The sequence below is a fragment of the Muscardinus avellanarius genome, assembly GCF_963383645.1.
Source record: "Muscardinus avellanarius genome assembly, chromosome: 11".
In the NCBI taxonomy this organism is placed as follows: Eukaryota; Metazoa; Chordata; class Mammalia; order Rodentia; family Gliridae; genus Muscardinus; species Muscardinus avellanarius.
This window is the reverse complement of record NC_137797.1, coordinates 21,942,483-21,955,624: the sequence shown is the minus strand read 5'-3', so window position 1 is coordinate 21,955,624 and position 13,142 is coordinate 21,942,483. Positions and strand designations below refer to the sequence as shown.

Genomic DNA, 13,142 nt, shown 5'->3' with positions numbered 1-13,142 from the left:
GACCACGTATCTATTGCTGTGGCAGTGGTAGTGTATGCATCTGTGGCTTAGGAAATGGAGTCCTAGACATCCAGGGACTCATTTTGAGTCCACTTTTTTTTAACCTGTTTGATCATGCTGTTTCAGAGGGGAGGTTGGCAAGGGGTAGGGGACTGGCATGTGTTGAGCATGTGATTTTATCTGGCAACACTATGGGTGACCTTTTACTTGTATTATATTATTTTATTTAGCCTTTAACTCCCTTTGCCTTAGTTTGCACATCGATAGAAGGGAAATAGCTTTAGTAAATTTCTGTAAAGCCCTTAGCGTAGTGCCTGTTGTATTGTAAGCCCTGTGTGAGTGTTGACTACCATCCTTGTCTATTCTTCACAACATCCTGCCTGGGAAGTGGAATTTATAAGATAAGGAAGTTACAGCTTGAATAAGTTCAGTAGCTTGATCCGGTAGCTAGGAAGCGGAAGGGCTACATTCCAACTCAGATCTGTCTGAATCCAACACTCACACTCTTTTCAAAGAAGGGGAAATCATGGTCAGTAGATGATGAGGTTTTCTTATGCAGAATATCATTGACATCATTTATGTGGCTAAAAGGTAGCCAGTGCTAAAGTACAAACCTTGAATGAGGCACACGGTGCTCTAAACATCACTCCAGGGTTGTAAGCGGGCCCGCCATTACCTACCATGTCACAGGAATAACCAAGGTGCCTGTCTTTCCTTTAGACTAAAGTAGTAGCAAGAGAAGCTCCTTATAGAAAACAGGCTTGTCCTGCTGTCCCAGGAACAAGTGAATGTTCTTGGCTATGTGTGCTGTGGGTGTACGCAATGCATGATCTGTGTTGTTTTATAAACAGGGCCATTACTGAGCCAGGAAGAAACAATGGCATTTTTTAAAAATGACCATACATTAAAAAAAAGTCTCATGACTTTTTGTTTGTTTGCAAAGCCATATTTTGAGTCTCAAAGTATTCCAAGTAACTTCCTCTGTGGCAGAGGGAAGGTGTATGCTCTCAGGTTTATAACAATTAGAACCCCAGGTTTTCTTTAGGGAGATGTTAACATAGCTGTTTAATTGCCAGAACCTATTAGCAAAAGCTTCTGGACTTTTTAAAGTAGCAGAATCTGTTTTCTTCTCCCTCATGTATTTTTAAGGTCTAACTCCAATATATGAAATCCTGAGCTGGAAACTGAGCTCTTTGGTATTGATGGGAGTAAAAACTGGCCTTTATCTACTCAGTTTTCTGTTTGCCCCTTTTGTGGCCCCTAAAGTTTCTCAAAAGGGTCCTGAAGATTGAGGGAACCCACTTTGAAAACCGTTGACCTTATTGGAAAGAATAGGATCAACTAAGGAAGCATTTGTGTCCTCCCCGGTTCCTTTAGTTATATAGTTCTTCAAATTAGGTCCTCCTTTATTTCTTACCAGTAAACCAAGCAGCCTGTGCCTTGGGGATGCTCTCGGTGACATTTGAAGAGTAATGAACATCAAGAGAGTCCCAGCTTACTCATGTCATAGAAATGTGAAGTAGTGTTTAGCTCTTAAAATCCCAGCCTAATGTGCTGAAAGCTGTGCTGTGTCTGTATAGTTCTCTGTATTTTAAAAACATTTAATTTGATCTATTTGTCAAATTTTTAAAAATGTCAGACCTGTTGGGCTACAGATGTGAAGTGTAGCTTTATTCAGATGAATGTTAAGACAGTGACAAGATAATTGCTTGGTGGTTAAATGACTTCCTGTTCTTGAAAGCCAAACATGATTTCAGAACAGCAGAATTCTCTGCACACAAACAAGAAGCCGGCTGGCAGGAACATGGATTCAGGAGTCAGAGCTGGGTTAGAATTCATCTTTGCCACTTACTCACTGTGCAGCTGTACTTAGCATTTATGAACCTGGCTTTTTTTTTAATATCTGTCTCATGGGTCGTTCTGAAGATGAAATGAGACAATAACCTGACAATCCTAATATGCAGTAGATCTTCTAAATTTCACTCACCTCCCTTTTGTCTCACCTCTCCCTTCCTCCACACTTACCCTCTGATCCAAAGAAGAAAACAGACACTTTGAGGCAATCTCAGTAAAATAATTAGAAGAGAAAAATATCAATTGACAATCTTACAGTTAGCTTTTTAAATTTTTTAAATGGACATTGAGTGCCTTCTGTTTGCTAGTCCTTAAGTCAGTTACCTGAAAGGAACTGAGTTCAGACCTAAAGATGATGGGCCTGCTATAAAACAGTCTGATAAGTCTTAAAATTGAGACATAAGCATTTTTTTTGCATTCTGAATTATCCCCAAAGGTGTCCTTTATTGTGTGTTCCTAGTGATGCTTTGAAGTGAAAATGAGATGTCATCAAAACTCTGAGTATCAGATGTAATAATTTGGAACTTAAGACAAAAATAGCATAATGAACTGGCACTCTAGAGAACAAATATAGATACATGAATTACACTGCAAAGTCCTCATACGTATTCTTCAATGACCTATAATTTTACCTCATTTTGTCTGCATCAAACAAAAATACTGAGATGCCAAGGAGGGGTTATTCTGCTGCATTTAAAAAATGTGAGAAAAGCAAAGAAAAGAGCAATTAATCAAACTCTTGGATATGTTTGGTTTTAGTTCCTACTCTCTTTTAGACTATTTTCAAAGAACATTGTGTATTTTATGTGTTGCCTTTATGGTACCGGCTTCTCTATTTCACCTGTTTGCCTCCAAGAGCAAGGATTTCCTTCTGATATCTTCACCCTTATAACTCCCAGCACCTAACACTAAATGTTGTGTCAATGAACTAATGGCAGAAAATAATTCATAATTAGTTAATCTACTTCTTAGAGTTCTTGCACTCAATTTGTGATCTCTCTTCTCTAAAGAATTACTTACTACTTAGTGAGGCCATTCACAACTCAGTGAGACCCTGTTTCAACAATCAAAGACTAAAAATTAGGGCTGTGGGTATAGCTCAGAGGTACAATGCCCCTGGATTCCATCCCCAGTACCACAAAAAAAGAATATTTTGCTTTGTTCATAAGCCTTAGCTTATAGTTAAAGCTGATAATATTAGAGCGATGAAATATTGACGATGAGCCCATGTTTTCTGTGACTTTGGAGAACTGATGAACTCCACAGCATTCTTATTGGACACATTCTCTGATAGCTGAGGGTTTCTGAATCTCTGTTGAAGCCATTGAGAAGCTGTCAGGTGATAAGGATACCTTCATATTCATAGTTGCTAACAGATTGCTTCGGCATACTGATTTCCCTGAGTACTCAGAGGGTGGCAGCCCCACCATGACTTCCAGATAGATGGGCAACAATAGGGAACTGAAGGGTTTTTCTCTCTTTCCTCTTTACTGCTTCCTCTAGAATTAAATAGTTGAGCTGCTTAATGTAGATTAGGATTTTTTTCAAACTCAATACTATGGTACTCACCCATAGTCAACAGGAGAGATACTCCAAGACCACACGTGGATGCCTAAAAGTGTGCAAGTACCAAGCCCACTGTACTATACAGATAACCAAGATGGCTCCTCAGTGACCAACACAGGTGTGTGGCATGTGCAGAACAGGCCCACTGGACAAAGGGATGATTCATTTCTGGAAAGGATGTAAAGGAATAGGTTGAGACTTCATTATAATGCTCAGAATAGTGAGGATCTAAAATATATGAGTTATTTATTTCTGGAATTTTCCATTTATTTTTTTATAAATAGAAAATATATTATAAATATAAATATATTTATAAATATAAATAGAAAATTTATTTTTTAAAATAGAAAAAATTTTTTTTCCTATTTTTGGGCCATGGATAATCACAGCTAATTGAGACAGAAAAAAAACAGAAACTGTGAATAAGAGAGGATTAGTGTGTTGATTTTATGAACTAGATAACTCTTTGTTACAGGGACTATCCTGTATATTGTCAAATGTTTAGCAGCCTCTCTGGCTTCTACTCTCTCCCCAGTACTGTCATTAAAGATTGTCTCCTAACAATGCCACGTGTTTACCTAGGAGATAAAATTGATCCCAGTTGATAAACACAGACATAGAGGACTTTGATGAATGGGTTGTGTCAACACTAAAATGATCTAGTACTTTTATATCCTTGGCAAAATCATAGGGCAATTTTTGTGGATGCAAGAGTTTCTTCACTGGGTGTGGTGGTGCACACCTATAATCTCTATACTTAGGAGAGGCTCAGATAGGAGGATCTCAGGTTCAAGGCCAGCCTTAGCAATTTTGCAAGACCCTGTTTAAAATTTTTTTTAAAAATTGGGCAGGGCCGGGCATGGTGTTGCACGCTTGTAATCCCCACGCTTGGGAGGTGGAGACAGGAGGATCACGCAGGTTCGAAGCCAGCCGCGCTGGCTTTAGGAGACCCTGTTTCCAAATTAAAAAGTATAAAAAAAAAAATAGATCTGGGAGTGTAGCCCGGAGGAAGAAGGGCTTCCAGGAACCCCAGTACCACCAAAAATAAATAAATAAATAAATAAATGAATGAATGAATAAATAAATAAATAAATAAATAAATAAATATAAATAAAAGTTGGGCTGGAGTGTAGCTTTGAGGTAGAACACCCCTGTGTACAATCCTCAGTGCTACATAAAACCTACCTGAATTGAACCAAGAGGATTTTGAACACCTAAACTGACCGATAGCAAGCAAAGAAATAGACCAGAAATAAAAATTCTGCCATCAAAGAAAAGCCCAGGCCGAGATGGAATTCTAGCTGAATTTTACAAAACTTTTAGAGAAAAACTAAACCCAATACTCCATGACTTGTTCTGTGAAATCAAAAGAAATGGAATTCTTCCAAACTCCTTCTATGAGGCCAGTATCACACTAATTCCAAAACCAAATGTGGATACTTCAAGAAAAGAAAACTACAGACTGATATCTTTGATGAACATAGATGCAAAAATTCTAAACAGAATACTACCTATGTGCATTCAAAACTAGATCAAGAAAATTCTACACCACAATTCTAAAATCACAAAATTATAAATCACAAGCACGACCAAGTTGTTTTCATCCCAGGAAAGCAAGGCTGGTTCAACATATGCAAATCACTACATGTTATTCACCACATAAGTAGAACTGAGGACAAAAATCACATGATCATATCACTAGTTGTTGAAAAAGCATTTGACAAAATCCAACACCTATTCATGTTAAAAAACATTGAAGAAAATTGGAACAGAAGGAATGTATCTCAACATCATTAAGGCAATATACAAAAACCCAAAGCCAACATCATATTGAATGGGGAAAAACTACAAGCATTTCCTTTAAAATCAGGAACAAGACAAGGATGCCTGCTATAAACACTTCTTTTCAATATAATCCTCGAGGCTCTTGCCAGAGAAAAATGACAAGAGGAGGATATAAAATTCAAATAGTAAAAGAATTAAAATTATTTTTGTTTGCAAATGACATTATCCTATAACTAGAAGACCCAAAAATCTCAACTGGAAGACTATTAGATAACTAGCCAATTCATCAAAGTGGAGGGACACAAAATCAACCTAAAGAAATTAGTAGCTTATCTATATGCCAACCATGAATCCATAAAGAAAGAAATACAGAAAATAATTTCATTAACGATAATCTCAAAACCAATAAAATGCCTAGAAATGTACCTAGTCAAAGACATTAAAATACTTCTACAATGGAAATTTATAAAACACTAAAGAAAGAAATTGGAGGAGACCTTAGAAGATGGAAAGATCTCCCTTGCTGGTAGATTGGCAGAATAAATATCATCAAAATGGCCATTCTGAGAACATTTGGTGAAGGAAATAATCTTTTCACTAAATATTGTTGAAAAATAATAATTACATGAAAAAGAATAAAATTGGACCCTACGTAACACCATATACAAATATTAACTCAAAATAGATAAAAGACCTAAATGTAAATCTTAAAAAAATGGCCATTCTGCCAAAGTGATCCACAGAATCAATGCAATCCCTAACAAAATACCAGTGACATTATTCATAGACCTAGAAAAGAATCAGTCATGGATTTCATATGGAGGAACAAAAGACCCCAAATAGCTAAAGCAATTCTCAGCAATAAGAACCATGCAGGAGGCAGCACAATTCCTGACTTCAAATAATACTATAGAGCAATAGTAATTAAAATAGTATGGTGTTGGCACAAAATCAGGTACACAGACCAATGGAACAAAATAGAAGATACAGAAACAAACCCATACACTTATAGTCAATTGATCTTTGAAAAAGGGGCCAAATACATATGCTGGAGAAAAGACAGCCTTTTCAACAAATGGTGCTGGGAGAAGTGGCTATTTATTTGTAGAAAAATGGAACAAAATCCTTACCTTTCCTCCTGCACAGAAATCGACTCAAGATGGATCAAAGACCTAGAAGTTAGGCCAAGACCATGAAGCTAGGAGAGAAGGGCTTACATTTAACACTCCAGGTAGTAACTTCCTCAATAAGATCTCTAAAGCTCGGGAAATTAAAACAAGAATTAACAAGTGGATGCCATCAAACTAAAAAGTTTCTGCTCATCAAATAAATCATCAAGAATCTAAAGAGAAAACCTACAGAATAGGAGATCTTTATCAGCTATTCCTATGATAAAGGGTTAATATCCAGAATATACAAAGAGCTTAAAAGACTTTACACTAGAAAACCAAATAACCCAATCAAGAAATGGGCAACTGAATTGAATAGATACTCTGCAAAAGAAAATGGCCAATAGATACATGAAAAAATGTTCTACATCATTAGCCATCAGGAAGATGCAAATCAAAACTATGCTGAGATTTCATCTAACCCCAATCAGAATGGCAAGCATAAGGAAGTCAGTTAACAACAAATGTTGGTGAGGATGTGAGGAAATAGTAACTCTTCTGCACTCCTGGTGGAAGAGCAAACTGTTCAGTCACTATAGAGATCAGTGTGTTGATTCCTTAGAAAACTTCTAAAAACTTAGAAAAACTTCTACATCCAGGCTACACTCCCAGACCTATGTTTTATATTTTTATTTGGAAACAGGGTCTCTAAAGCCAGCAAGGCTGGCTTCGAACCAGCGCGATCCTCCTGTCTCCGCCTCTCAAGCTCAGGGATTACAAGCGTGCGCCACCACACCCCGCACATATGATGTACTTTAACAAACATAGCAATATCAACACTGGGTAAGAGCTAATTTGGTATCTTTCTAAAGGGTTTGAAACCAGGGAACTACAGCAATGTGTGCCTACCCATGTTTATAGCAGCACAATTTACAATAGCAAAGTTACGGGACCAACCTATGTTTCCATCAACAGATGAATGGATTACAAAATTATGGGAAATATACATAATGGAATCCTACTCAATAATAAAGAACAAAATTATGTCATTCGTAAGAAGATGGAAAGAACTGGAGAACATTATGTTAAGTGAGATTAGCCAAGCACAGAAAGAGAAGGGACCTATATTTTCTCTAATATGCTCAAGCTAGGGAGTATTTGAGATACCAGAAGGATTCCAGATAATGGAGGAGATCCTTAGTAAAGCCAGGAAGGAAGGGAAGGGGAGGAGGAAGACTGAGGTTCATTAGTGGAAATGCCACCTTTGACCACGTGTATATATGTGAGTATAACATTGTCGATCTGGGCACTTCGTACTGGGAGGTAGGGAAATGGGAAGGCCAGGCAATAAAGTACTGTGTGAATATGTGCCATTGTAACATGATATACATTATGGTGTGAGACTATAATGCACCAATAAAATATTTATTTCAAATAATGAAGTAAATATTATATATGTATTAAATTTCTAAAAATTTGAAAAAATCCTCAGTGCTAAAACAAGAAACAAACAAAGGAAGGAAAGAGGGAGTGAGGAAGGGAGGAAAGTAAATGAAAAGGATTTCTCATTAATTGAGCCAGTCATTGTCTAGATACAAATCTTACTGTCTTCTATAGCTTCCATCCTTTCTCACACCCCATCCAAGTCCATTCCTCACAAGAACCATTTGAAGTTTTTTTTTTTTTTTTTTGGTGGTGGTACTGCTGGGGTTCCTGGAAACCCTTCTACCTCCAGGTTACACTCCCAGACCTATTTTTATATTTTTATTTGGAAACAGGGTGTCTTAAGCTAGCACTGCTGGCTTCGAACCTGCTCGATCCTCCTGTCTCTGCCTCCCAAGCGCGGGGATCATAAGCATGTGCCACCATGCCTGGTGAACCATTTGAACTTTTAACTATCTTTTCTGCCTTCTTCTACTGATAAGAGTAAAATACCAACTTAGAAGTACAAAATCCTATAATTGACAAACCAACATTTCTTGTGGTTCTGCCATTTGTGAGCCAACCTGGTAATGTGTCCATTATCTCCTTTAATGCTCTTTTCCACTGTGTTAGGCAGCTTTCTGTTACTGTAACAAAAGCCTGATATAATCAACTGATAAAGATAAAAGGTTTACTTTGGTTCAGTTTTGGACAGTTGGCCTCATTGCTCTGGGCCTTTGGTGAGGCAGCACCTGGCAGGGAGCTCATGACAAAGCAAAGCTGCTCATCCCATGGCCGGGATATGAAAAAGAGAGGACAAGGAAGGGGCCAGAGTCCCATTATTTCCTTCAGAGGTATGCTTTGATGACCAGAAGGCCTGATACAAATGCTTATCACTGCCTCCAACTAGTACCTAGCTAAAAGTTAGGCCTTTAAAAATAGATTTTGGCTGGGCAGGATGGCTCACACTTGTAATCCCAGTACTTGGGAGGCTGAGACAGGAGGATGGCAGGTTCTATGTCCAACGTCTGGGTGCACTGTGAAGGGATGTGTGCTCCCAAAAGTTTTGGCAGGCCCACCCTTATGGCCTGCCTGGCTGCACATCACATCACCAGCCTCCTGGCCCTGGCTCTGTATGCTACCTGGAGCTCCCTTCGGCAGGCATTCCACACATCTGGCATCAGTAGCTTCCTGAGGTCTTTATTGCACTTTTGACTTTACTCTCACAGCTCCACGCATTACCCTGGCCTCCCAGGGTTTCCTTTGAAATCTCCTTGGAAGATTTCATGATCTTTTGCATTCTGCATTCCTGCAAAGCCGACACCACATGGTCAGTGCTGAGTTCTGACACCAGTGTGAGCTGTGCCTAGGTTGACATGAACATGGCTGCATCATTGCCTTGCCAATTTAGGCAATTCTCAGCTAGCAGGACACCCCAGAGCTCTGTTATTGAAAGACTGCCCCGCAAGGACTTAGTAAGAACTTATATCTCTGAGCATTCATTGGATGGGGTCTTTCTGATTTCTGAGAGTCCCTCCAGACTTTATTCCTATTGTATTGTTTTTTTTTTCTATTGTATTGATTTTTTAAAAAACAGTACTAATCTGCCAGGTTTGGTGACTCATGACTGTAATCTTAGGAAGCAGGAGGATTGCAAGTTTGAGACTAGCCTGCACAATTTAGTAAGATGCTGTCTCACAATTTTAAAAAACAAATAAATACAACAGCAACAACACAGTGCTAATGTCTTTAGAAAATTCACCCTTTTTGGCTGCACCTATGCACAAATCTTCTACTCTGTTCCACTTTGCTCCCAATTCTTACTGTAAATTTGACTAAAAACACCGAGAAATGCCCAGGCCACACTGCCTGAGTGGTTTTCTGCCTTGAAATTTCCTCCCCCAGATAAACACATCCATCCCTTTTAAACTCAGCCTCCTATAAAGTCTTGAAGTGTGGGCATAATGCATCCTAGTTCCTCACTGTGTAATAACTGGTGGCCTTTAGTCCAGTTTCCAGGAGGCTCCTGAATGGATTTGAAGCCTCATCAGCACAGCCTGTGCTGTGCACATTTCTTTCAGCGTTCTAGTCACCCAAGCCCTCACCAGAATCTCCCAATCAACTCTGCTTACAGCATGCTAGGCTTTTTCCAGCTTGTTTCTCTAAATTTTTCCACACTCCTCCTGCAAACCAATTCCAAAGGTTTTTCCACATCATCAGGTATAGTCACAGTTATGACTCAACTTCTCAGCACCAATTTTCCCTGCTAGCTTTTTGTTACCATGACATAAACCTGAGATGAGAAATTTACACAGAGAAATGCTTTGTTTTGACTTACAATTTTGAAGGCTTCCATCCGTAGTTGGTTGGCCCCAATGCTTTTGGTCCTGTAGTGGGCAGAACATCATCATGAGGAATGGATACAGAGCAGATCCACTCAATTAATGGCTGTTATCAGAAAAAGAGAGGCAAAGGAAGGGCTGGGGATCACTTGCCCCTTTAAGGACATGCTCTCATGACCAGACGACCTCACAGTTGGCCCCACCTCTTAAAGTGTCCATCATCTCCCATTTGCACCAAACTAGCATCTTTAATACATGAGCCTCGGGGGACATTTAAGAGCCAAAGTATAGAAGCCAGCCTGAGAAAGAACTTTTCTATCTCTGCTTTACCAGTGATGAAACAAGTTAAAATTCACATGGCTACATGGCAGAGTTTGGAATAGCAAGCAAGTTGTCTGACTTTTTATTTGACATCTTTATTTAATTGTTCTAAATCTAATCAATATCTACTTGAAATTTAATCACTGTCTACAAAGTCCTGTTTTGTGCCTAAGAATCACATTGGAAAAATATATATGCAGAGCCCCAGGTCCATGGGATGTTAGAGAAAAGGGGGCTCCAGAGTCATCAGACTGAGCACATTACAGACTTCATCCTGTCACCCAACAAATGATGTATGCAGGTTCTCTGAGGATCAGTCAAGACAAGATAAGGCCCCTGACCTAGGGAACTCGCATGGTAATAAGCTAAACCACCCACAAACAAGTAAACTAGTGAACAAACAAAGTAATTACAAGTTGTGTTCAGTGCTGGGAAGGGAGTGAGTAGAGACAGAAAAATAATGGGGGTGGTGAAGCTTCATTAGGTTGGGTGTTCCCGGTCTGGTCACCTCTCAACACACTACACTTGCTGGACTCCTTGAAAAGCTATTGTGCTCCACGGCGCAGGCCCTGGCTCGCTGTTGGTGCTCCAAAACTCTCACTGTATGAAAATACCTAGATGTTTTCTTCTCTATAAACTTATGGTCTAAAAACCTACAGAAAGCATATTAATTTACGTTTACTGCTGTGATAAATCAACTATGCATGTAATGGCTTCAAACAACACACGTTTATTATCTTATAGTTCTTGGAGATCAGAAGTCCTAAGACCAAGGCATCAGTGAGTCTGCCTTCCTCCTGGAAGCTCTAGAGGACAATCTGCTTTCTTTCCTTCTCTATCTTCCAAAGGCCACCTGCTTTCCTTGGCTCATGGTGCTGTTCCTCATCCTCAAAGCCAGCAGCATAGCATCTCCAGTCCTCCTCTCTGATTCTCATTGCCCTGCCTCCTACTTCTAAAGACTCTTGTGATTACATCAGGCCTGCCTGTGTAACCCAGGATAATGTTCCCATTTTAAGATCTTGGGGGTAATCACATCTACAGACCTTTAGTGATATAAGAACATATTTATAATTTTCAGGAATTAGATCCGCTTGGGAGAAGGTCTAGATTCAGCCTATCTCAGTAAGCAGGAAGTGCTAATTTTATTTCCAGGTCCCATTTTATTTTGCAGATGAGAAAAACCTCAAAAGTTCCATGATCTGTCTGAAATCACAAGCTGGCTATAGTTTTAGAACCTGGTCACCCCATCTAAGGAGATCATCTCTCTTTAACCTTGCTCTCTCCTTTAGAGCATTCACAATTTATAAGGACTTGGTTTGTTTACTTTCTAACAAGAAGGCAGAAAACCTTGTGGCTTTTCTTTCCCAGAGTACAGCTATCACACACCTCTATTCCTGATACACAATGTGCCCATCTCTATAATGTTTTAGAATGAAAGAATGAATGCTTTAATATGTGCTTGGGTAAGAATAACCTAATCTCCCATAAATTCTTTTGTGCAGCAGCTTCTGACAGGTTATAAGCCCTTGGCTGTCTGGAAAACATCAAAAGAAAATGTGAGCTATAGTGTCAGCCTGTAATTTTACAATGCCACACTTGGTATTGTATTCTCTCCTCCTCAGGTGCTGAACTTTGCTTTCTGCTGTGCTACGAGGCATTGCGCATTTGAACATGGTAGTCTGTACTTAGAACTCTGATACAGAGCCCTTTATTTGTGTGTTGTTAACATCAACAGCCTTTTGGGAGAGCCCCTGAATGGCTCGTTTCATTATTTTAATTCGTCATTATGCTTCATGGTTGCGTTAGGGTTTCTCTAGCAGAGCTTAGAGAAGCAACAAAGGAAGAAAGAAATCACTAAGTCATGCAAGTGACACTTTTATAAATTCACTTAGCAAGCTGTAAGGCACTTAAATGAAAAAATAAAATACAGTAGAGAAATAGGTCATCTCCAACACAGAGAATAGTTCTTAGAAAACTTAAAGTAACCTATGTTGAACAACTTTTTAAAAGACAAACAAACACAGCTCCTGAAATTGTGGAAAAAATTTATCTTATGGAGGTACTTTGCTTTGCATTTTTCTTAATCTTATCTAATGAACACACTGTCACATATACATTGTGCATATGACCTCTTTTCTCTTGGGAAAAGGTATACCCATCACTCAAGGTATTATTGAAACAGTGAGAACATGTGAAGCCAAAAGGATATGTATTCTATACTACCATTGAGTTCCCGATCTCAGGTTCCTAAACCCATTCTTAATGTATTTACTTTGGTTCTAGTGGCGAAGGATGTCAATATTCTTTTTGATGAATTAGAAGCTGTCAATAGTCCTTGCAAAGATGACGATTCTCTCATTCACCCTGGAAACCTGACCAGTACTTCAGATGATACCAGCAGATTAGAAACAGGGGGAGAGGTAAGAGTGTATGCTTTCTTTAAAATGTCTTCCTTGATTCAGGTGGGTACCAGTGAAGCATATCCCAATGGGCTACTTCAAGTCATAAGCTTATTGACTGCAGATGCCTGGAAAATGGGGGGGGAGGTATTATATCACTTTGATGTCTCTCACAGGTCTAGCACATTTCAGAGGTCCTAAATTTACCTATGCTCAAAGCAAACTTTCGATGGATCATATATTTACCTTCTCCTACCTAGAGACACTTCATTTATACAAAGAAAGACTCTTAAAACTGCTCCAGGGGATTTAACCCAGAGATATTCTACCTCTGAGCTATACCT

General features: G+C 39.0%; 1 protein-coding gene across 2 annotated transcripts in view; it reads left to right on the top strand.

The window, feature by feature from the left end:
* Positions 1-13,142, top strand: part of ANO4 (anoctamin 4) — a gene marked incomplete at both ends in the record, with an annotated part of 438,431 nt that overhangs the window by 236,024 nt on the left and 189,265 nt on the right. For both annotated transcript variants that reach the window (XM_080705232.1, XM_080705233.1), the window contains one exon: positions 12,683-12,819. In XM_080705232.1, coding sequence (XP_080561358.1) covers positions 12,683-12,819 — 137 coding nt within the window. The remainder of the gene's footprint in view (positions 1-12,682; positions 12,820-13,142) is intronic.